Below are 26,773 nucleotides of genomic sequence, written 5' to 3' on the forward strand. Positions count from 1 at the left end.
CATTAGGGGTTTTGTGGTAATGACTGGCTGATTTAATGTTTGATGTTGATAACTGATCAGGACCAGACACAAATTCTTTTTTTACGTATTTCAGTACAGAATATTTTTATATGTAAAAAAATATATATGTATGTATATGTATAAAAAATATATTTAATTTTAATCAGATTGGAATGTTGTCTCTTGATGGAATGGACGTTATCAGTGGTCAGTGGTTGTTAGCTAATAGATATGGGGCAGGCTCAGAAAGCTGTTATCATTCATCCACATGTTTAATCAGCTATAGATCACACATGGCTGCAGCCAAAAGTTCATTCATTCATTCTTTCATTTTGTTTTCGGCTTAGTCACTTTATTAATCAGGGGTCGCCACAGCGGAATGAACCGCCAACTTATCTAGCATATGTTTTATGCAGAGGATGCCCTTCCAGCTGTAAGCCAACAATGGGACACATCCATACACACCCATACACTACTGGTAATTTAGCCTACCCAATTCACCTGTACCGCATGTCTTTGGACTTGTGGAGGAAACCAGAGCACTCGGAGGAAACCCACACGAACACGGGGAGAACATGCAAACTCCACACAGAAATGCCAACTGACCCAGACCAGGCTCGAACCAGCGACCTTCTTGCTGTGAGGTGATCGTGCTACCCACTGCGCTGCCCAGCCGGAAATAACGAGAATTATTTATAATGTTTATTAAATTCCCCAATTAATCATATTTTATTTATGTCTACCCCATACCCCTACCCTAAATCCAACTGTAGCATTAATGTAAAAACAGATCTGGATCTGGAGTCTTCTCTATTTATTAACCAAGCCCCAACTGGCAATCTCTCAGCTGATAACCACTGATAACACCCATTCAATCGAGGGGTAACATTAGAAATGGGGGATTTAATAGGAGCTAAAAATCTAACAGATAAAAATAATAATAATGTAATTTTGATTTAACATTCACAAGCAAAATCCATTTAGAAACACTTGTTTATAAACAAAGCTAGCTGGTATCCACTAAAAGACAATGCATTTTTATTTTTTACAAACTGTATTGTACATAAACTAAACTTTTTAAAACATATTATTCAATAATAATACAGAACTAAATATAAAAGCTGAATAAATGTATATTTACACACATCAGAAATCCATATATTTACAAAAATTAATAGACTGACTCAAAATCCTGTGGAAATCTATTTTTGTGGGGGCAGATTTCATGTGGGCCTATTGATCTGCAGGATTGAGCAAAGATCATGAACTATTATTTTCTGTACATTTTAAGGCATTCCAATATAATTGACATTTAAATATTTAAGCTTTTCAAATGGTATGCCACAAATATTTATGAGGAAAGTTATTTTAGGCTTTTGAAGGGTCCTGCACTGCAAACAAGTAAATGACAACATGTTATGACAACAAATGTTTTCATGTTACTTTAACATAATTTAAGTTAAGCAGTTTTCAACAAACGTTTTTGTAGCTATACAAAGTTTCATATTTTAGTGAGTTTGACTGATATAAGTTAGAAATGTTAATTTGATTAATCTAAAAGAACTTTTTTTATGGTTTGAAAAACTGAACAGTCAGGCAATTTCTAGGCAGTGTTGGTGTATGTTATGAGCTCTCTTAAGAACACACCTGCATTACAGCTGAATAAATGCTGCACATCTGCACACATCTGCTGGTGACACAAATGTCACCATGGACCTCGGTGCTGAATTGAAATGTACATAAGTGTCCTCAAAAGCTCTGAGTGTAGGGGCTGACTCACAGCCAGCTGTAGAAAATGTATGCATTTTTGCTGATCTTTTTTGTTTGTTTGTTTGTTTGTTTTATTATAAGCCTTCCCCACAGCACCTGCTTCATTGCCGTCAGAATGATTGAGAGTGAGTCATCTGTGAAGCCACTGTGTTTGCATGACTGAATAAGTGTGTGTGTGTGTGTGTGTGGGTATAAGAGAGAGAAATTCCCAAAGTTCACCAGCTTAATTGTGTGTATTTAACCTTACTCACTCAGCACTTGTCCTCTTTTCGCCTGCAGCTGCTCAGACTGATCTTCAGCTCGCCTCTTCAATGTTGTTTGTTTTTTAATAACTATTATTCTCACATATGCGTCAATAAATATTAGTACAAGCGAGCCCCATAGTCAGACAGCGCGCAAAATCCCCTTGATGCCATCTGGTCTCTGTGGAGAAGTCCAAACTGAGGTACTAAGGCGCAGAGACAAACATGATGTAACAGCAGCAGGAGGGGCAGGTGATGATTGCCTTGATAGAGTGAAGATGCTCTCCAGAGTGACAGAGGAAGTAGCTTTTTAAAAATTTGAATTTGAATGTTTGGTACCACCTAATCAAGGATGCGCGCGCCGCACAGCAAAACCGAAAACACCAAGTTGCGCTGTAAGGTACTACTGCACCGGAAAACAGTTCAACTGACAAAACCAAAAGGCTTGACACCCCAGAAGTTCTGTTAGACAGACAACAGCGCATGATTCATTTAAATACTGCTTTGTCAACATTAATCCTCCACAAGCATTTCTCCTTGAGTAAAACGTGAATGAAAAACTTATTTTGACCACAAAATTAAAAGTGCAACATGAGGTTAAACAGGCGCCAGTTAAAGGTGCCAGGAAGAATCATTTTCACAGAAATGCACATTACATTTGGGGTCCAATAGGCTACATCTCTGAAGAATAAAGCTCTTCAAAGAACTATTTTGTCATAGTGTGAAGCTTAAGGAACCTTTTGTGGGGTCTTCCTTACATGTTAAAGGTTCTTCATGGAACCATCGATGCTTATTAAGATCCTCTATTTTAAGAGTGTGTGAGGGTAACCATAGCAACAGTACGCTGCTCTGTTTCACTTTTCGGAAGGAACATCTCAAAACATAAACACGGATGTTTTTTAGCAATTGACCACATATTTACAAATCACAGATATAGTCTTTATAAAAAGATGTTTAGTTTAGAAAGTTGAAGAACCATCATCACAACAACAGACTTTACTGCACCATACAACATCTATTAATATAGCCTAATATTATTAATATAATATTAATAAGTATCAAATGAATACCAAATAAATAACTAAACTAATAAAATAATAAAATCATAGTTTGCTTGTCTGAAAAAACAGACAACAAAGCATCAGATTTAACATGACACTTACCTGGGATGCGTGCTGAAGCATGAAACAAACACTTGCAAGTTTTCCCTTACTTCCATGAAAGGTAGGCATGCTGAGGTCGATTGTTTAATTGTCCATTTTGGCAGGTACACAAGCGCAGCGCGGCGCGCCGCACGAGAGTGAGCGTCAACAGGTCACGCATCAGAGGCACGGTCGGTGTTTCTGTGGAAGCACGCGATGGGCGGAGGCTGATGTACCGACGGCTCCGTGTTGTCATCTAAACATCGCGTCAGAGCTCTGTGACGGTGCTCGGCGAGGATGCTCGTAAGAGACACTCGTGCGTAAGCAAGAAGGGAGGAGAGAGAGAGTCACCGCTGAAGCTGAAGCACGAATTTCTCTGAGAAAAAGTAAAACAAATCTATCTATCTATCTATCTATCTATCTATCTATCTATCTATCTATCTATCTATCTATCTATCTATCTATCTGTCTGTCTGTCTGTCTGTCTGTCTGTCTGTCTGTCTGTCTGTCTGTCTGTCTGTCTGTCTGTCTGTCTGTCTGTCTGTCTGTCTGTCTGTCTGTCTGTCTGTCTGTCTGTCTATCTATCTATCTATCTATCTATCTATCTATCTATCTATCTGTGTCTCAATCCGATGTGGCTTTTAAGGGAGATAATCTCTGAAGATATGGAAGTTGGAATGCAACTTGTTACAAACCCACTGAAAATGATTAGGCAAGAAAGGATTTCCATCGAATTTCCAGACATGTATGAATGTGTGCTGAGATAACAGAAAGATACACTCCCAGATCTCTAGTTTAACAACTCCCCTTTTGCTTCAGTTCACTAAAATGACAGCAAATACAAGTTATTAAGCATGTAAATGTATCATGTAGAGCCACACACAACCCATTTGTTTGTGTTACTAAGCTCACACAAATGTAGACGACCAAATAGGCTATCACCAAATGACTTTTTTGCCTTCAAAATGACAGTCTTCCAGGCCATCTTGACTTTTGTATTAAATTCTTTTTATTTTGCACTGTATGTGTCTGATACCTTCCCTCAAAGTCCAAGTACATTTTGCTCAGTCTTGCATGCATTAAAGTGGTTTGCAATTCATTTTGTACAAACAATGTTTGTCTTTATCTACACTTAGTGATACACTGTAAAAAAATTCCAGGTTTTCACAACAAGTTACTGTAATTTTTCACAGTAAATTACATTAGTATCCCTTCACAGTATTTAACTGAAAAATTCACAGTAATATGTTGTATTCATAATTTTATTGTGAAATTACGGCAGGTAGCATGATTACAGCAAATTACTGTGAAAAGGGCTATATCTTTTGCACGTTAGTTATAGAAATTCAAACCCTTTTTTAACTCAACATAGAAATTAATACAAATGAACTTTTAACAGATAATAACAGAATGTTATAGCCCCCAAAACGATTTGGTTACCAACATCTTTTTGGTTGTACTGCACCATTATTCAATTTTATACAGTTAACATAGAATAGGAAATAATATTTAATGAACAACTGTGTGCTTAGCCAAAACATAATAAACTGGAATGAAAAGTAATTAATTAATGAAACCAAAGACTGTTAAACAGCCAACAATTATTTCAATGTCAGGGTAAATGTCTGCTTTAGACGGTTTCATGAGTATTGGGCACCTGTCATCGCCTGGAGGTCACTAATCTCAGAATTAAATATATATATAAATTATTATTTTTTTATCTATATAAATAAACCACAGATTAGAGTTTTAAACAACTACATTCTAGCATGAAAAACAGTTAAAACTTCATTTTCGGACGCATATAGAGCCATCGAAGACGGGGCAATTGTTCCAATGTCTAGCCTGAAGACAGGCGCCTCTCGGCGGATACATGAGTAATGAGCGCCGTTACCGCCTGGAGGTCATAGATCTCCGCTACCGGCAAAACACACTTAAAATTACACACAATCTTTACTAACAATCCACAGATTTGAGTTTTGAAGAACTACATTCTCGCATGAAAAAGTGTTAAAACTTTATTTCATTACATATTACAAGCAATATTTATAATATTATGTGCCTTCTCATCCACCATTACAGCTTGATACAGCTTGGTGCGAAATGAATCCTGGGAGGAAAAAATAATAATTCTCAATACACTCCAAACGAACTTTATTCTTATTGTTTATATATTATAAAATAATTAACTTTATATTTCAATCAATATATTACTTTTGCACTGCTTCGGTTCAGGACTCGTGTGACATTGAATCAGATTCAGATATTTTATCAGACGTGTTCATGAGCTCATCGTCATCAACAAGCAATTAGTGTACAAGCAGTACACGAACCAAGCAATATGATGAAATATTAATGAATTATATGTTTGCGTCTTACAATATTATACAAAACGGAATCGTTTTCAGGCAAATTCGACTCTTTACTGTTCACTTAAAGGAGCCGAATTCGACTCTTTACTGTTCACTTAAAGGAGCCGATTCATTGAACAGAACGGACTCGACTCGAACGCAAACAAGCGCCATCACCTCAGACAACGCCTGCGTCGTCTCTTCACCCAACGGATTCATCCTCGGTAAGTGTTAAAATATGACTTTTGTCCGTTAAATGATTGTTGTATGTGTATTTCTGTATAGTGCATGTCATTTAACAGGAATTTACCGAGTACTTTAGTTGTACTCGCACGTACAGGGTTTAAGCGCGCCTTTTTTTTTAAACAACGCCAGATGGTGATTGTAGTGTTTTCTTAGGTAACGTTATTAGCATAACGTTAACGTTAGTTCCTGAAAAAAGAAAGGGAATTTTCTTTAATTAACTTCTTGTTAACTGCATTTTCTGTTTCAGTACAAGACTAAAGTAAAGGTGAAATGACTAAAGTTAAGGTAAGCTCTGACCTTCACTTAAGTTAACGTTACGGTTACGGTTAGTCACCATCATGTACGTTAATTTTGTTCACTGTAACGTTAACGTTAAGTTAGTTAAATAAACTAAACTCATTATGAAACAAGTCTCAACTGTTTTATTAAATGAGGCTTATAATACAATTCAGTTGTATTATTTTAAACTAACACTAACACAGTACATATTGTATATTTCTCACTAGTGTTAATGCAGTGCTAACATTTACTAATGAGAACTAATTGTATATTGTCACTAACTGTAGATTTTATTTTTTGGTGTTCAGGTGTACCTGATAATAGCTGAAGTGTGAGGTGAGTAAATTCTGAGCACACAAATATAACCTAAATTCATTATCACAATCTAAACCTATATATATATATATATATATATATATATATATATATATATATATATATATATATATATAGTATGTGTGTGTGTGCGTGTGTTAGGTTGAGTCTTATTCTACTCTTATTATATTCATATTTTTTTGCAGCCACAGCCATTGATGTTGAAACACTGATGCTACCAATCAACCATCGCTTGATTATTAAAGGTAATGTTGATGCCTTCCTCATTTTTATTAGATTTTTAAATGTCAGGTTTTTCACAGATTTGTTGTGAGCAGTTTCTTGTACAAACTCTTTTTCTTCTTCCAGAAGTTCCACCAGTACCTCCAGTAGTAGTAAATATTAGACAAAGATTTTTTTAAACTATAGTTTTTATTTTTATTAGCAATTTTACTGGGCATTTGTGTTTGTTTGCTAGGTTTTTAATAGGCAGAGCATGGAATGTCAACTTTGTTTCTACAAACAAATTTAATTATTCACAAACACCTCTAATTTAGTCCTTCTTTCCCCCTTTTAGTCTTATTCCTTGGAGGGTCGAGTGGTCATGGGACCTCACCTGGATTTCACAACTGACTTTGGATCTGGTCTGAAACTGAAGTATGCTGAAGATGCCTTTTGCACTCTGGAATTTAAGGTAATGTCTACAATAAATATTGTAACTGAGGGCTTGTTTTGGGGGGGTTAAACAAGGAATGTATAGGAGCACAAGTCATGACTCCCCTTGTCCCCTTGTAATTAAAGGGGTGTGTTGCAGACACAATTTGTTTGTCTGTGCTTGGAGACCAGAGGGGAAGCTGTCTTTAAAAGGATGGGGCTCTTATACCATATGTGAAGTTACCTATTCAGGTGAGTGGATTACATGCAAGTCATTGCAAATGCATAAATAGTGGGAAATTTTTACTGGGCAGCACAAATTAAGTGAAACTCAAAAAACGTTGAAAAATATTTGGAATATTTGCAAAAAACTTGATTGAAATGAATACAACACAAGTGCTGTATCACTTCAATCAAGTTTTTTTTGCAAAATTTTCCTAATATTTAAATATTTAAATCATGAAAAATTAGCTTGATGCAAGAAACATCCTGCTAGTATTCAAGAGCAAGTACTGTGATGCATGTGTTAACTTTGCAATAAGTATGAACCCAGCATTAGATTATAGTCTGTAAACAGAAGGTGTAAATCAAATCAACTGTTTTAAAATGCTCTGCCTAGGTCATTAAAACCACTATTTGTTGTTGGACTGTTCTTGATTGTGTGTTTGTGATGGAAATGTTTTTCAGATGTTTTTGTTTAAATAATTGCAGTTTGACTGAGCTACAGTATTGTCAGCATGTTCAAACTGAGCTAACAGTAATTTTGCTCTGTAGTGCAGCTGTAGTGTCCCAGAAGTGTTGTATGAAGCTAACTGTTTGTCTGCCCTTTTGCTTATAGGTGCTTTTTGGGCACCAGTTTGGAGATGGAAGACAGACGAAGTCAAAGAAGCAGAGAAGACACATCAACCAGCAAGTGTGTAAAATTATCAGGAAAATGATTGACCTTGAATAGATGACTGCCTAATTTAGCAAGAAGTTTTGTCTCTCTCTCTCTCATGTATATATTTATATAATGAGAGAGAGAGAGCACACTCTGAAGCACTGCTTTTTATATGTTTGCTACATATGATGTCAGATTTTTTTATTAATATGTTCTTATAGTATTTTTTGAGGCTTCACCTTCACCTTTTGAAAGTTTTCTGAAATGTTTACACAGATGTCATTAAGCTGTTAAATAAATCTGTAAAAATTTATGTGTGTTTGTTTTTATTTTGATTTTAGAGTCTTCTCAGATCACCCAAAAATGAAGATTCTGTCATCATTTACACATCCTCAGGTTGTTTGGACACAAAGGGGAATATTTGATATTTTTATTCCTGTGTTTAACAAAAAATTTTTTTAACAGAACTGGAACAACCTGAGGGTGAGTAAATCAAGATAGAATTTTCATTTTTGTGTGACCTAAAATTGCTTAGAAATTTTACAGCACTAAACTGTTAAATTACAGTAATCCGGGATATAACTGTAACTTTACAGTTAAATCAGGTATTTAAACCGCAACCTACTGCTAAATCACAGTAATTGTTTTGCAAATTCACAGTAAAATATAGTTAATTCTACAAGATACTACTGTGAAATCACAGTAACGGACTTTATTATCTACTGTAAAGTTACAATATATGGTTGTAATTTCACAATAATTTAATGTGACAAAACCACAGTAAATTACTGTGAACTACCTCACAATAATTTACTGTGAATTTACATACAGTAATTTACTGTGAAAGTAATGCAATTATTAGCCAGTAATTTACTGTGAATTTAGGGTCAAATTTTTTACAGTGTAGGGCTGGCCCAGATGTGCTGCTTATCCTCCTCTCATAGTCATGGTTTCATTACTCAAACAGGCTGCTCTTCTTATGACCTCTAAGTTATTACTCACTCTCGTGAAGAGAGAGACAGAGAGCCGCACCTGCAGGGAGAAAATAATCAAAAATAGATTGAAACCGTGAAAAGCAAGTGGTGTGTGAAAAAGAGGCAGTATAAGAATGAAACCAGTAATGTTATTGCATATTGCATGCAGTATTAAAAAATACAAATCACACAGAAGTGGAGAAATTGGACTAAAATGAATCAGTGAAGCTCATTTAAATCTAAATCTCTTACCAGAAAAAAATATGAAAAAATTACATGCCTCAGCGTGTATATGTGTCTACTACACAAAAGAGAGCAGATAAACACTGCACTGTTAAGAGGGAAAACACTCTGCACATATAGCAAAGTGAAGTCTGACAAAGCCTTGTCTGAACGTTTGTGTAAGCTGTAACCTATACACTGTAAAAAACGAATCTGTAAAATTTACGGTAAAAAAACGGCAGCTGTGGTTGCCAGTACAAACTGTAAAATTAATTTCTAATTTTTACAGTAAACTACCGTTTTTTCGTAATGCTAATTAATGCTTTTAATGCTAATTTTTGTATTGTGAATTACCAACATCTACACATTTTTTGTTGCACACACAGATAGACACATTAACAAAATGTACAATTTTTAAAAGGAGGCGTGGCACCCAACCCCACCCCTAACCCCAACCATCATTGGGTGATGAGCAAATCGTACTAAATTGTACAAATTCATGTGAATTAGTCATTAAGTCAAAAAGTTACGATTTACAGTGAGATTGTGTTGGAAAGTTACATAATGAACAAATGCTCATCACAAACAACTTTACCCACAAGCAGAAAAGTGTATCAGTGTATAGAAGGTGCACTGAGGTGCACATTTACACAGCCAATAAATACCAGTATGGTAACATGCATGAAATTAAAGTCATGAAATAAACATTGTTTATCAACATTAGATGTAACATAAATCTCTAATTTACATAACTGATGAGGAAACAACTAAAAAGATCCATATTAATGTCAACAAAAGGCATAAAAAGTGACGTGTCATGCAGGGAATTATGGGAAAGTCAGTTAATGGTTATTCACCATATATATATATATATATATATATATATATATATATATATATATATATATATATATATATATATATATATATATATATATATATATTAAGGAAACACTGTTAACCAGATTATGGATTTTTACAGTAGTATTTTAACAGATGTTTTTACCATTGAAATCACTGCCATTTTTTACAGTGTAGTGTGAAATTAAAAGAATGTAAGAAATAAAGACAGTCTAAACATTGATTTTACATTTCACAGCAGCCATCTCGTATTAGACCATATAGTCTAAAAATATGTCTACAAGAGGATAAGCACACAAATAGACATTTCTGTAATTTACATGTGTTTTCGGGGGAAAGAAAAAATGTATTAACATGGTGTTGCATGAATGGTGCTTGTACTTTTTAAACATGCTTTATCACAATGTTTACATGTTACCTTTAAGGTCGCCAGTAGGCTTCTAACATCGCAACACATAACTATGTTATAAATTTGCTAAGACTTTTGCTGGTTTGAGCTCCAGCTAGGTCAGTTGGCATTTCTGTGTGGAGTTTGCATGTTCTCTCTGTGTTGGCGTGGATTTCCTCTGGGTGCTCCGGTTTCCCCCACAAGTCCAAAGACATGAGCTATAGGTGAATTGGGTAAGCTAAACTGTCTGTAGTGTTTGTATGTCCTAGTCCTCCAGGTTGGTAGTTGAACGTTGAGCCAACAACGTTAGAAAATTAGATGTTAGATGTTACAAAACACCAACATGGTGCTATTAAATATCAACTTGGCCCTGCGAGTAAGTAAATATTTAACATTTTAACACTGTGTTAACATGCATAAGCATGTTGCTAGCATGTTTAACCATGCTACTTTGTTTCTAACATGCATGAACATGTTTTAGCTTCATGCCTTAACATGGCTAGAATGTTTTAACATATATGCCAGTATATAAATAGACTTAACATTTCAACGATAAATATAGCATACAGCATATTACTAGCATAATTTTTAATGTGCTGCTTCTATTTTTTGAATATGTTTTAACATTATGCTAATGTAACCCTGCTGGTCCTACACCACCCAACCTACTCCGAACTGGTGTCAAACCGGCAACCTTCTGCATGGGGGTCGATTGCTCTACCAAGGAGGCTAAAAATGGCCTCTAGCGTCTGTCGCTAGAGCATCTTTAGAGGTCAGAGGAGTGATGTTTACCTGCACAGCATTTACTAGCTGGCCTCCCGTTACACTAATATGCATTAAAAAGATGCTAACCTGTTTCAACACATGGCAAATGCGCTTTAACATGTCAAAATTTTTTAACACCATGCTATAGCAAATATCTACCATAACACTATATAGTAACATTAAGTCGCATGTTAGCATATCTAACATGTTTTAACATTCTGGTTGATTATACATTATGCTGTTTTGACCAAGGTTTAGTGACATTTTATTCATATTTCATATATATCAAATTCAAACTATAGATCAGGGGTCACCAAACTTGTTCCTGGAGGGTCGGTGTCCTGCAGATTTTAGCTCCAACACTAACCAAACCCACCTGAACAAGCTACGTAATCAAGGTCTTACTATGTATGCTTGAAACACCTAGGCAGGTGTGTGTTGAGGCAAGTTGGAGCTCAACCCTGGAGCAGTTGGAGCAGGAACGAGATTGGTGACCCCTTGGTGACTCAAGTAGCAGGCCATTTCGGATGCAACAAACAGTAATTCTAGACAAATAAAATAAAAAGGTCACTTGTAAAATTAAAATGGGTAAGTAACCCATGGTCAGAATACTGCAATGCAAAATTAAATCAAAATGTTTAAAGAAATTTAAGGGGGGAGAGGGCCAGCCTATAGAGTGCTCTGGGATAAGATTACAGCAAGGGCATCCATAGTTACAGCTACTAGAGATGGTGTGTCAGGGGGATTGTGGGTAGTCCCATGGCATTGCTATTTAGACACAACGTTCTGCCCTGCCAGCCGCAGCGGGGCTCCTTCTCTCCTACTCTGACTCCTGAGATGAGTCTGAACCTCTACCGGTATCCATGGTGACCCCCTGGGAACTCAGATTCCTCAAGGTAGCTCTTCAGATGATACAGAAGGGAGCAGGAGTGAGTAAACTGGAAAAGAAAAAAGGCAGTTTATACCATCTAGTAGTTAACATAGGTTTGCTTTTAGTTCCACTATGGAGACACTCTAGTCTAGATGAGGAACTTTGCTACTCTGAATGCGCACGCATTACTCAGCACTTCTTCATTAATAATTTGCTACTTACTGAGTCATACCGTAGATATAAAGTCATTTATATGCTGGACGATTGCACTAGTATTCTGCATGCTGCAGCTGGACTGGTCTTCAATAAGCCCAAGAGAGCCCACTTCACACCTCTCTTCATCTCTATGCACTTGTTATCAGTTGCATGTAGTTTGAAACAGCCATATCACGATGCTGCCCAAGACCGGTTACTCACCGAGGCTAAGCAGGGCTGAGCCTGGTCAGACGGGAGACCACATGAGAAAAAACTAAGTTGCTGTTGGAAATGGTGTTGGTGAGACTAGCAAGGGGAGGTCAACCTGTTGTCCTAATGCCCCAGTATAGTGAAGGGGACACTATACTGTCAGTGAGTGCTGTCTTTCAGATGAGAAGTTAAACCGAGGTCCAGACTCTCTGGTCATTAAAAATCCCATGGCACTTCTTGCAAAGAGTAGGGGTGTAACCACAGTGTCCTGGCCAAATTTATTCTATTGGCCCTTACCCATCATGGCCTCTTAATCATCTGAATTGGCTCTATCGTTGTCTTTCCACTCCACCAATAGCTGGTTTATGGTGAACGCACTGGCGCCCTTGTTCTGTGGCTTCAGTCTCATCATCCAAATGGATGCTGCACAGTGGTGGTGGTGTTTGCGCTTTGGGTGTATGGCCATTGTAGGGTCCAGCCAGTTGGTCCAATGACGGTGTCCACTGGTGGATGAAGTTTCACTGCATGTTCGGTCTTTCCAGTGTACAATGTTGATTTACTTTAAACTTAACTCATATCTGACCCCAATTTTAGTATGAGGTAGTATTTTTCTTTCTTTAATATTATTTTAGATTATGATTGAATATTCTCTTCAATTTGTTACTATATATTATTCTCATTATTCAGATTCCTATAGCATCCTGAGTCTTGTACCGGCCGAGTATACAATCTCTTAAACACATGCTTGTCAGTCTTGGTCATTAAACAGAGGCGATTAACCACTCTCCTAAAAGGCAGAACCCTACTTACTCAATTTAGGATATTTTATGTGGTCCCCATAGATCTGTTATCTACTGAATCATGACAAACTATTTTAGTCATACCATAATCATTAGTATATAGAATCAAGAAACTATTAGTAACTTTGAATAATCACCATATGATTTATATAGTATAAGTTTGTAGATGAAGGCCTAACTTACCCACATTTAGATTAGTCTCAACAATATTTTGTTGTTCTAAATAGAAAACCCATTATTGGCCTTTTATAGTCTAAGTATACTTCAATTAATGCCAATATGTTTGTCAGATCTCTAAAAACATTGTGTAACGTGGCACACTGCTTTGTCTAACGTGTTTTAGTCCGTTACTAACCTGTACAGAGGCTTGTGGTTCTATGGACTTAACGTAATCTACTAGGGATATTTACACAAACTCTGTTTGAATAATTCAAAACATAACAATTTATTAGCCAGGTAAATGTGTATTATGGCAATTCATTCAGTCAATTCATAAATGATCAATACAAGACATCAAATTATTTTAGACAAATCCAAGATTAAAAGATGCATTCCTGACTTCAAGATATACATAACATGGAGCACTAGAGCTCCATGTTATGAGCTGATCTGGGTAAGCAGAATCGCCCCGAACATTTTTCAAACCTTCCCTTAAGTAATCCAAGAATCCTCTCAAGAAAAGGGATGTGTGAATAAAAAAAGGCATTTGCATTTAGTGGAATAATTTCAGCCTATAGGAAAGGCACACCCTTCACAGTAGTTCAAAAGATACCTGAAGTCATATATTTATTGTTTTGATTATGTCTATTTCTGAGGGAATGAGACCATTGTACCAGTCGCACTGAGACATTTCAAATGATATCAAACATGATAGATAAAGTCACTTGGGTTGATTTAGAACATTTAGACTTTGAAATGACCATTCTGAGTTGGGGTGGTTCAACAAAGGGGTTTCAGGGGATTTAAATGTAAATGGAGGGGGGGCTGTTTTTTTCCTGCATTTCCGCCTGCTGGGTTGTGGAGTCAATTGTCTCTGTTTTCGGCTCATGTTTGAATTGTCAAAGACATCAAAATATTTGTGATATCTCAAATCTTACACCATAAACAATAATTGTGCAATATAAATACACATTACATTCATGGTTGAACATGGAACATGCGCAGGCTTGGTGCATGCTTACTTCTACTTGATCTTTGCTCCTGAAATCCTCAATTCACTTCATGATACATTCACAGAGAGGCACTTTCTAACCTTTCCAGATGCAAAATAAGGGGACAAAATTATGGTTGTATGCTTTTTATTAATCCCTCTTTTCTTGCTTGTGCTTTTCCAAAAAAATAAAATAAAATAAACAATAATAATAAATAAATGTTGAAAATATGTATTACTAACACTATTTGTGATTATACTTTATTTATGCCCAAAGTCTAATTTGTCCAATAAGACAATAACCCTTGGATAGAAAGTGATCACATTATTTACTCGATTTCATATCTTAGAGATTGGTTACTTTTTGCATATGAAAATACACAACCTTGAAATTGACATTTTTTTGCCAGCAAAACTGCTTAATTATTAAAGGCATGATTCAACAGCAAATGTAATATTGGTCCATATTGAGATGACAGCATCACATACTGTAGTTGCTGAAGGTTTGCAGGGTATAAATGATGTTAATCTCCTGTTTCTTCAAATCAAAGCTGCTCTGTTGGATTAAGAGCTGTTGAGGCCATTTGAGTATAATGAACTCAAGTTCAAGTTGAAGAATCCAGGCTAAGATAATTTGAGCTTTGCAGCATGGCATCCAGATTGATGTAGCCATGACAGGAAGAATACACTGTGGTCATAAAGGGATGGACGTGGTCAGCAAGAATACTCAGGGAGGTTGTGGTTTTAAACGATACTCACGTGGTACTAAAGTGTTTGAATATGCCAAAAAAACATTACACCATCAGAAATCTGAACTGTTGATTTACAAGGCAAGATGGATCCATGCTGTTTATGCCAAACTCTTAACCAATACTATGGAAATGTTGCAGCAGAAATCAAGATTCTGACCTTTTTTTTTTTTAAATCTTGGTTTCCTACACATAGCTGGCAGGAGTGGCAGTGGTGCGCTCTTCTGCTGCTTTAAAATTTGATGTCTGTGCTCTTCTCAAGACCTTGGTTGAAAGTAATGAGTATTTTAATTATTGTTACCTTTCTTTGAAGCCTGAACTGTCCATTTTGCTCAGACTTCTAGCATCAACAAGACACTTCCCCCACAGAATTGCAGCTCACTGGATATTTTCTCTTTTTCGAATCATTCTCTGTAAACCCTAGAGATTCAAAATCCCAGCAGATCAGCAGTTTCTAAAATAGCCGGATCAGCCCATAGAGTGTGAAAAAGCCCATCACCAACAAGCATGCCATACTCAAAGTCTTTGAAATTATATTTTCTCCCTATTCTGATACGCTAATCAGACCCGTAGCCAGGGGGAGTTTTCTGATTCGGAATACCCATCCCTCACTGACACAGGTGGAGAATTTGTCCAATACATGAGCTCATTTGTCCTATTTTGATTGCTATGCCGTCATTAATAAATGAAAATGACCCATCGAAAAAGGCTTTTAGACCAAGCAGAATCCTCTGTTGGCTGTCGCTTTGGTGTGATTTCATTTACTCGGTTTTGGCAAATGTTACCAAATACAGTTGAAGTCAGAATTATTATCCCCTTTTTGATTTTCATTTTATTTTGTAAATATTTTCCAAATTATGTTTAACAGAGCAAGGAAATTTTCACAGTATGTCTGATAATATATATTTTTTTATTTTGAGGATAGTCTTCTTTGTTTTATTTTGGCTAGAATAAAAGCAGTTTTCATAAAATGACCAATAAAAAGGGATGAAGCACAAAAAGCAGCCCATATTAAAATGAATTTGAGTATACATAGCCATATTCTGACTGGGGAGAGTTGAAAACTTTAATAGATTCTTATTTTTTCTAATGATGATGTAGTAAATTTGTAGTTTGAAAATATGCTTTATTCTTTACATTTCTTTATTATAAACCTTTAGGAAATATTTTGGTACATCAAAAGGTGTAGCTATATGATGACCATCTGGCAAGCTAATCCAGCTAAAAATAGTGCTTAAAATGTCACTAAATGCAGTATTTAAATCTCATAATTAAACAGAAAATGAGACATATAACTGCAAAAAGGTCCACTTTTTGACAAAAAAAAAAAAAAAAAAAAAAGAACAACCCATTTCACCAGGCTGGCTACAGGACTGCTGTCTTGACCATGTCTAATGTCTAAAAGCTTTAAAATTGATAAGCATAACTGATACGCTGTTGAACAGGTGAACTTAAAAATTGTTTATTCAATGTATGTAATGCACAAGGTTTAAATGTTTTTGTTGCATTATTTTTGAATGTATACTTTTGTTCAGTAAGGAGACATTACACTAATAAAAATAGCGTTTTATTTTTATCAACTATTCATAAAAAAATCAGTTTACACAAACAGAACAACAATGATTGTAAAAGTACTTTTTTCTTCTAATTTTTTACTTTGGATGGCCTGAGAGTGAACAGGCAATTTTCACTGCTGTGAACTATACCTTTTAGATTATTAAAAGGCAAAGCATATCATTCTCAAATCTTATGACAAAGATCGCCATCCTGCGGACCACACAGAAACTGCACTAGTTTGATAAAACAATAAGCTATATAGCTGCATGATCTTTTTTTGTATGTGTATGATTGTTAACACACACATTTGACTATATGCCTTTAACCAAAATAAGGTCGTTCACCATAAGCTTTATTTGACTAATCTCTATAGAGATTATAATAAAAGCAACGCATAAACACATGTACAACAGATCTTTCCGTTATGCCACATTTATCAGGCAGAGAGCAGGTGAATGTACGCAGTAGACACACACACACACACACACACACACACATACACACATGTAAAGCAGGACGCGAAGGCGACAGGTCACATACGGCTGTCTATGCTGTGATGTCATCTGCCGGAAGATGCAGCTTTACTGCGCTGTGACTGTATTCCAGTGAAAGGCGTTTGACAGCTTGTCGGAATAAAAGGAAATGGGAGCGAAGCGATAGCATTACTCATCTCCATGGAGCGCCGTATAACGAGCCATCCTTCAAATAACCCGTTTTAGAGAAAATGGTGCCCAGTTCAACGACTGGTTAATAACAGACAGCCTGATTTTTGCCCCATTACAGTCATAATACAGTGAGCGTCGACCTTGCTGGTGTGGCCATGAATCCGGCGGAACAAACGGTTACTTGGCTCATCACCCTTGGGGTTTTGGAATCACCAAAAAAGACCATTTCGGACCCCGATGGATTTCTGCAGGCTTCGCTGAAGGATGGGGTCGTCCTGTGCAGGTTGCTGGAGCGGCTGCGTCCAGGCACTACTGATAAAGTAAGCGCGCATCCTCCCTTTGGCGCACCGCGTTTCACACTTCACCCCCCTGCATTCTTCACCCAACGCACGCGTTATGTATTATCTGATAAGTGACCAATTCGTGTATGTTTTGTGGGTCAGAACAGATGTTTAATCCTCTGTGTGAATGTAAACGCAGCCCATGCGGCAGCGGCAGGTCGAGGCGTTCAGCGCGCGCTAGAGCTGCTGTTGCTCCAGGCAACAACACTGGCAGTCGACGAATGTATTGTGGCTATACTGAACTGAGGGTTTACATTTGACTGTCGTTTTTCATAGAAAAGCGGTAAATGTTGATATTGACAGACTGTAAGTGATAACCTAGTTAGTATACGTTATAAAAACCTAAGCATAAGCGCGTTCAAATCGCATTACATGGCTGTGTATGAATAGCATTAATCTGGTTGGTATTATCAAGGTTAGCTGGGTATCCTTGCTTATATTTCTTACATTGAAAATGGGCCACCACCACCAAACACAGTAAACAGACAAAAGCAGATGCGCTTTCTTTTTAAAGATACAGTGTTTTTCATTCCCATAAGCCCTTGCTTCTTTCCTATGCAATGCAATGCAATTTAGAAAGGCACAGTTAATGAATTCAGCTGCAGTCCAGCACAATATTATCTTATATTGATATGGTCATAATGATTAAACAACAATAAAGCACACAAAAACTGAGTAAAAACAAGTCACAGTATAAGTGTGAAAACAATATATTCAACTGAACAAAATGCCTGAGGGTAAATGCAAATATGAAAGGCACAGAGATCTTAATATGCCTGTAGGCCATGTTAGGGGGAACCATTCAAGCTGAAAATATTATTTTTTACTTTATTTTTGATATAATTAAAGGCAGCGCACAACCACTCAGGTATAATGATATCCAGCTTGTTTTCCAAAGCAGTTCGTCTAATCTATAAATAATGCATGGAGCCTGTCCTTCTTGGTTTGGTGTTTTCAGAGGGGGGTGTTTTAGGAAATCAGTCATATTCAGGGTCAGCTCTGACAGTGACTAACAGTCAATGACAACAAGAACCTCTTTTGAAGCTCCATCTAGTTTGCTTATCAAATTTCATGCACACAATGTGAATAGGATGTTTATAAAAGGAGTATATGTGGAAGTAAAAAAACCTAAAGTTTGCATATTTAAATTGGGAAAAGAAGTATTAGTGCACATGATGTGTTGCTTTAGACAGTAGCATCATATTTCGGGACTTTCCATGCCACTATTCAAAATGCAAGAGAACTAACATGTTCAACGCCACCATTATTGAATTATAACTGAAATTAAAACTTTTTTAATTATCTTTTTTAATTAGTGACATACTTTCACTACTTTTTTTATTTAAAAATGTTTTTGCCCAAATATCTGTTGTTTGAGGGTGATGAGATATAATCTCTCCTGACCATTCAATGCAACGTAAATAAACCCTAAAGGTTCAGCTGTTAGGCCCACTGACTAAAAGTATTCTTTCCAAGCTAGAGTATTGTAGGTTTTGTCTGCAGCTCTTAATAGGATGGTACTGCACAGATGGCTTTATTGACATTGCATTTGATTTCTTGAACATCTTTCACCAAATCATCATGCATGACAGTCCTGGATCAATTACACTCCTCTATGTTGTTTCAGACCCATTGGACTTTAATCATCTTAAGAATGCAAAGGAAAACATTTTATTGAAACCTGAGAAAAATCTGTTGCCCCATTGACTTTCAATCAAATCAATTGTCTTTTGCGTTGACTTTGATTAAATGATATCAATTTAAATGCATTTTTACTATGTCCTTATACGTTTTCTGAAGCATGATTTGGTGTAATTAACATTTAATAAAGGGACACCCTATTTAGATCTCTGTTATATCCTTCCTAAACAAACACACATTTTACTGCTGATTGGCAGCAACCTGCAAGTGTGTTTTAAGTTTCATTCAACACTAGGGGTCAAAAGTGTTTTTCAAAAGTTGATTTAAAGTATGGGTTCTCAAACAAGTTCCCGGAGGTCCAGTTCAGCTTAAAACCTATTAACACACCTGAACCAGCAGAACCCATAAAAAACATTTTCATAAGGTTCCTTAAAGAACCATGCTTTGACTTTAATGGTTATTTAAATTATATATAATTGAATATTAACCATATAGTTTATGTTTATTAATATTAGTAAATCAGTTAGTAAATCTGTAATATTATCCTTTATACATTTACATTATCTTTATATAATATATTTAATTAATGTAATTTTATCTCTCTATCTGCCAGGTCTCATAATATCTTGTAGCCTTTGTTAGCTCTTAACATAAAAAAGTGTGATGACACTCAACATATTTAGTCATCTGTGAAATTGTAGCATAAATAATAGTGCTCTAACAACAGTTATTAGCTGAATACATTAACAAATGACAAGTGACAATGAACGTGAATAAATATGTGAATAATTTAAATGCTAAATAGGAACAAAAAACAGATGCAATAAAATGTATTCACAATCCTCTAAGTTGCATTCATTCAGGTCCATTATTGCTTGTGAATTTGGTGTATCTGAGTGGAAGTTTCTCTAGAAAGTCAGTAATGCTGTACTTTGGCACAAAACCCAGAAAATCACAAGATCCTAAAATCTAAAACAACCATTTCAGCATATATTGAATATTGAATATTTTTTGTGCGTAAATAGAACTGTTACAAGTGTAAAGAACAATTTGTTCTTTATGTGGTTTAACATGTTAGTTCACCCCAAATATGAAATTTCTTTCTTTGTTTTCTTACCCATGTTGTTCCAAATCCAAAATAACATGCTTATCTTCAGGACACAAATGATTGTTTTTTAATCGAATGTAAAATATTTTGATCTCTTCATTGAAAGTATTCACCTCAAATCATTTCATTAAAAAACATTTTGTGAATAATTTTAATCCTTGAACTGAGCGATTTAAGTCACGATTGCTTTATAAGATTGACAGAACAGTTTGATTTATAAACACTGATTAACATACACCATTCATGGAAACTCAGGCATGCATGCTTTACACGTGAATACTAAAGATGCACTGATTGAATGGACATGGAATAGTATCTGCAGATTTTTATTACATGACCTGTGACCGGCCAGTCATGTTGCTAATTTCAGCTTGCACTTTCAGTTTTTAACAGTGCATGCAGTGTCGTCATATAGTTTCTTTTTTTTAGTTACTATATTAGAATTGTAGTTGTAATCAGAAGCGGTAAATATCTGTATCAGCAGATTACACTTAAAATATAAAATTCTGGTAACCTTGGATACAAATATCACAGTATTGTGATGACTACTCTAAAATATATTCTTTTTAAATGTCTGGGTAAAAAAAAATCCCAATATACCAATAACCAATATATTTTATTTTTTGAAAGATTTATAATATTTTGGAACAGTAAACATGTCAGGCTAAATAATTCATTAGTTTTAAAAACACAGATTTCTTTACAATTTAAAACAGCATATTTTGATATTTCTTCTGCTGAAGAAGATACTGTTGTCCTAAAAAAATGTAAATAAAAAAATCTTACACATACCTTAGGAACAGTATTACAGAAAATCAGCCCATGCCTAATTACACTTACAAAAAAAAAAAAAAAGATGGAATCAGAATTGGCCTAGAAAATTGCAATTGGTGCATTTAGTCAAAAAATCAACAAGGTTTATTCCTGTGTGTCACAGCAGCTTGTTTGGGCTTCTGTAAGAACCAATATTTGGTTGGCATATGTCAAGCAGGTACGCTAAGCTTTTGTATGTTCACTGATCGAGTGTAAAAGGTAAACAGCAGAGATATTAATAGGTCATATTTCATGACAAATATATTTATTAAAGATAACCGAGTTTCCAGAACTACACAAGGTAAGTAATGTTGCATAATTTTGGGGTGAACTAACCTTTCAAACTAAAGATACGGCTCTGCATGTTGTATAGGAATTCCTTCTACCCCTTACACAACCTGATTTAAAATTGGGAAAGTGAAAAGAAAGATTTCCACAATGACAGACTCTCTAGAGGACTTCTAGGCAAGTCTCTAGGGCACATACAAAATGGAGCTCCGCTGCAGTTCCTGAAATAACTCTAAAAATTGTAACTCCATGGGGAAAGACATTTAGGTATTTGAAATATATATTGGAGTTAGCACTACAGAATTATACACTCAAGTGACTTTCAAATGGTTCTCAAACAGGAGTGCCAACCTGAAAAACCCAAATGCTGCACAATTTGTACAGTGATAAAAACACTTGTATTCTGGTTACAGCCCAAACACATTTCACTGATAACAAGTGCCTTAATACAGAAAATTCAGTGACTGGTATTAACTTTAAAACCCATGTGTGATGTATTAAATGTATAAGAATGCTTTAACGGCTGTAAGATTGTGTTGATTTTCATCTAGCTCGTTTACCTCTTAAAATTATTGCTGTAAATGACGGATGCGTTTTAATTTCGCCCGCCAGAGCAAGGGTGTGTTGATCGCGTCCTTTTTGCCCCATTGTCTTCGGCGTCCATGCAAACGTCACTTCCTCCTCTTGCTGTCCACTTCCACGGTGCTGCAGATCTTGTGTGCTCGCGATTTGTGTGTGTGGATGTGATTATAGTCAGTCAGCTCGTGCACTAGTCTAATGCAGGATACTGGAGCCAGCCCTTCACTCTCAGAGCTCACTTTCCAACTTCTCTTGCCCTTTTCCTCAGATTATCCAAGACCCCAAGAACGACAGCGAGTGCTTGAGCAACATCACAGAGTTTCTGAAGGGCTGCGCGGTGTTTCGCGTCGAGGTAAGCTGCTGTATTTCTGCCGTTTTTACTGTACTGTGTTGCTGCATTGGCGCCACAATGAAAACAATCAACAAAAGAGAAGTGCAGGAGAAAGAGGAGACGCAGCTCTGCACGATGTGAGTGAGATCATGCCCAGCACATCGCCTCAAGTTTGGTGGAACAAAAGGTTTATAATGTTTTAAGGAAAAGTAGGTATTTCGTGATTTATGTGCTTATTGTGAACGAAATGACTAGATTTTTGTTGTGAGTTTGAACACCACAGCATCGATATTACGGGTTGTGTCATGTATGAATGGAGTTGCTTTGTCCATTCATGTACAGTTTGTCTGTTCATTTGAGTCTACAGAATTTGAAGATCTGGTATAGACGTTGGCTTTGTTTTCTGCTTGGTTAAGTTAAACAAAAGTGACTTTTATGAAACGTTTTAAACTTTCATTTTAATACCAAGTACTTACATTTCCTCTAAAAATCTAAAATCAGATATAGCTATAGTGTATGTAATGTGTTCAGTTTTAAGCCCTACAAGGTGAGACAAAAATAGAAAAACTGTACACAATTTGTCCGTTAAATGACATTTTTACTTGTACTGTAATTTAATTTGCGTACACTGTTAAAAAGATAATATTTTACTTGTCTTTCTACAAAATATTTTGTCTATTATTATAGATTCAGAAGTTATCTTGATACGACATGTAATGTATCCCTCTGGTAAAAACACAATTTAATCTTATTTTTCATTTGAAGTATTTATTGGTTAATCTTTTTTTTAAATTGTAGCCTAAATGTTTATAGTTATTTTTGATCATTTATAGCAATTGCTTTTTAAGCAATTCATTATTATTTCAATAAAATAAATCGTTATTAGTTTATCAGTTACTAACAGTAGAATTGTATATGTCTGAATGTATTTAAAGCCCTCACACATTGTCAATGGTAAATTATAATCAAAATTCAGCATTGTGTGTACTTGCGATGTGACATTGCAAATGATCAATGATATTGCTGCTGATATATATATATATATATATATATATATATATATATATATATATATATATATATATATATATATATATATATATATATATCCCAAGTTAAAACATTATTTAAATGCACTATTGTGTAGTATGGATATGTATAAAAGTATAGATATGGATAAAAACAAAGTCTCAAAACATGGCACCTTCTTTGTTATTTTATGCAAAAATCCCTTTACATGACAATTTTTATATTAAATTATAAAGAAATATCACTAGTTTAAAGACTAAAACAAAAATTAAATTTTGCCCAAACACTTGACTTTAATACCATTAATGCAAATTTTTGCCCAACACTTAACCATTAATGCAAAGAGACTTCTCAAGTTGTCTCTTTCCAATCAAGGGCAATCATTTGCAAAATTAAATGATTGTGTTTTATTTGTCAGTGCTGTTGTAGGATAATTCTAATTCTATTATTATATTAGTGTTTAGTACAGATTATATTATCATGTTAATTTAAAATATATAAAAAAAAACAGAGAGTTTCAAATGTCTGATCATTGTTATGAACATGCTAGTTTGGACACAAATGTGCACAGATAGACATACAAAGGGCTAGTGGGATTTTGATCTATGCGCATTTATTAGGGAACAGATGGTTCAGGGTAGCGCTAATGTAGTCAAGTGTATCTAGATGTGCTGAGGTTGAGGCCCACGTCACATATGGAGCTCTTGGAAGCCGCATAATGTCAAAAGCACTATCTGAACCCATTCTGACAATATCTTCAGGAAAGATGCCCTTTTCTCAAGTTCACTGGATGCCATCCATGAGATTAATGCTGTGTGCTATAGTGTGTAAATCTTGCTTTTGCAGTGAGATCTAGGTGCATTGTTCTGCCAGAAAATCTGTTAATGAATTCATCTCAGGGTTCAAACGTATATAGATCCTCACAGTTTTGGTTTATTTGTACTGTACTTTATTTTTAATTTACACTTTGTGCCTCATCGAGTTATCTAAATTGAGCATTTTAGCTTTTTGTTTGTTGTTACACCTCTGTCACAGCAATTTGCTTCTCTTTGACCTGTTAAAAGGTGTTTGTTTGACCTGGCAGTGCTCAAGGCTCCATTGGGGTTCATCACCAGCAGAATCACAGTCAGAAGTGCTATGTATTTTCACAGAGAAATGAGCAGATAGTAAACACACATTTGTAGTTTTGTGTGTCAAGCATTACAGCAGATAATGTGCAAGGGCATTTGATTGTTGACCGCCTCAGGAGTATCTGCCACCTCCAGCCAATGTTATGTGTGCAGATTCCAGGATGACGGCCCTCATCTCCTCCATTTACATCACATACAGATTATGTAATACAGCTGGACCTGATTGAAACAAGCCTTTTCTAATTGTCTAGAGTTTGTTTCATGCTTTTTTTGTGTGTGTTAAAGTGAGGCTCTGAAGCTTATCCACTGTATGGCTCTAAATTTGTGGTTTACAGGATTTTGACTAATCTGCTCAGTGTTCAGTTCGCTCTGCCTTATGCACAGTCTCGTCTGAAGCTCCTCCATGAAGCTCTGAGTCTGTTCAGCTGTGATGATGTGATCTCAAGCCTAACTGCATCATGACATTTTCAGATCTGCAGTCTGACTGTGCATTTTACTGCATCACGTAACTCCCACTGGAATTAATGTTTGATTTCATTCTCAGTGGGATCACAGTATAGAATCTTTAATTCCCTCAAATCTTAAGCATGTGGACTAGGGCACGATATTGTGCACATGTGCACGATATTGAAAAAAATCTGATATTTGCGATATTTTATTTTTCGGCAATAAATATTGTGATATGAATACAGTTTGAATAGCACTATTTAATAGTCTTCTTGGGAGTATAAATAGTATTCAGATACAGAAATTGAATAACCACTATAGAGAAATTTATTTTTTGCTTAGTTTTTTTTCTTGTTTCCAGTCCAAATATCAAAAAATTCTTAAAGCAAGTAAAAATATTGTTTTGTTTTCACCGTCAGATGAAATAAGATTTTTTTTTGCATAAATCATATAAATTTCATGTAAATACAGTGATTAAATACAATTCTGTAGCTCCTGGTCAACTATAATTCAGACTGGACATTTCATATTTTTGTGATGTGACTATTGCGGATGCGATTATTAATATTGTATTATTGCATCACATGATCACAGAAACAAGTGAAAAATAACAGAAATGCTAAGTTTATCGTGGTTGATAAAGTGGTTGGTTAGACGAGGTCAACATGAAGAATGATTAGTTCTTCATTGAGAATATCATATAAGAACTAAACTGGTAGTATGCTATGATGTTTTGCACAGTCAAACAATCCTCTCTTTCTTGTGTTTTTACCCCTACACACACACACACACACACACACACACACACACACACACACACACACACACTGCTATAAGTATAAATGGGGCTAATGAAAGACTTAAGGTTTTTAAAAATGTGATTTATTTATTTATTAAAACTGACAGGATTTCTCCACAACTCTTTACTTCGTTGACGGTAAAGTTTGAGGACACATTATCTTATTTGTTATCATCTCAATTTAAAATCTTGATTATTAAACATGTTGATAAGATTGAGGAAGCTCCGATTTGTGTGCAAGAAGATTCTGAGGTTCAATATTACACTTGTAAATGCTTCAATAGACAAATCAAGCAATAAATAAATAAATAAATATTCTCTTAACTTTTAGTTTTCTCAGGTCTCATTGATGAATGGAAAGTTCAAATAGAAGATTCTGTTTGAAATGGGAATATTTTGCAACTCTAAGTATGTCTTTTTTAACAATTTAATAGAAACTTTCTGAATAAAAGTCTTTTTTTTTTTTTTAAATCACCAAACTTGGAAAAGTGTCATGATCGATCGGCTAGAGATCGGTATCAGCTGATAATCACGTCACAACTCAAACAGTACTTGCTGATCTGGCAAATCTCGTAAACCGATCGCAATTGTTATTTGCGAGTTTAGAAGCAGAGGAAGATGTACGTGTACACCCAGTTTATACATCAGGAGCGCTACGGCACATGTGCAATGTTTCCAAATTGCATTGTTAGTAATTTTTCTTACCATTGTTTTTCTATCTGTTTTATCTATTATTTTTGTAAAGCTGCTTCCGACCATAACATGTATGCAACATCCTTAAATTATTCTGTTAGGTAAGGCAATATCTCATAATTTTATTGAAAATGTGCTTATGCAGTGGCAAAGTTATATAATGCTTCAAGCATCAGAATTGGTACTCTGTATCAGCTGATCACCATGACAGGAAATTGGTACTTAGTATCTGCTGGAAATATCCTGATCGGAGCATCCCTAACCTAAATCATTTTTTTATTGTGGTTC

General features: G+C 35.5%; 2 protein-coding genes and 2 long non-coding RNA genes across 21 annotated transcripts in view; 2 read left to right on the top strand and 2 right to left on the bottom strand.

Annotated features, from left to right (window-relative positions):
- The window catches only part of aff3 (ALF transcription elongation factor 3), a 35,948-nt gene extending 32,591 nt beyond the window's left edge, over positions 1-3,357 (bottom strand). Inside the window, exon 1 of one of the 2 annotated variants that reach the window (XM_087267706.1) lies at positions 3,176-3,357. In XM_087267706.1, the coding sequence (XP_087123832.1) occupies positions 3,176-3,244 (69 nt within the window). In that variant the 5' untranslated portion in view covers positions 3,245-3,357. Of the gene's footprint in view, positions 1-2,021; positions 2,887-3,175 lie in introns of those variants that run through there. The other variant, XM_087267707.1, reaches the window with a different exon arrangement.
- A 2,292-nt stretch (positions 3,358-5,649) lies between these two features.
- LOC147842344 (uncharacterized) lies at positions 5,650-8,192 on the top strand. Its single transcript, XR_015499353.1, has 7 exons — positions 5,650-5,729; positions 5,999-6,036; positions 6,339-6,366; positions 6,552-6,611; positions 6,923-7,039; positions 7,147-7,251; positions 7,838-8,192. It is a non-coding gene; the product is annotated as an uncharacterized LOC147842344 (long non-coding RNA).
- A 3,135-nt stretch (positions 8,193-11,327) lies between these two features.
- Positions 11,328-22,201, bottom strand: LOC141376112 (uncharacterized). The gene is made up of 2 exons (XR_015499366.1): positions 22,038-22,201; positions 11,328-12,027 (listed from the first exon to the last, which is right to left on the bottom strand). It is a non-coding gene; the product is annotated as an uncharacterized LOC141376112 (long non-coding RNA).
- arhgef7a (Rho guanine nucleotide exchange factor 7a) overlaps positions 17,221-26,773 on the top strand; it is a 180,189-nt gene continuing 170,636 nt past the window's right edge. For 11 of the 17 annotated variants that reach the window (XR_015498835.1, XR_015498834.1, XR_015498836.1 and 8 more), the window contains 2 exon segments: positions 17,221-17,606; positions 22,325-22,408. Coding sequence is in view for 4 of the 17 variants with exons in the window: in XM_087266501.1 (XP_087122627.1) it covers positions 17,442-17,606; positions 22,325-22,408 (249 nt within the window). In the remaining 13 variants the exon portion in view is untranslated. 17 annotated transcript variants of the gene reach the window in all.

This window comes from Danio rerio, chromosome 9 (assembly GCF_052040795.2).
Source record: "Danio rerio strain M-AB ecotype USA chromosome 9, GRCz13ab, whole genome shotgun sequence".
Classification (NCBI taxonomy): domain Eukaryota; kingdom Metazoa; phylum Chordata; class Actinopteri; order Cypriniformes; family Danionidae; genus Danio; species Danio rerio.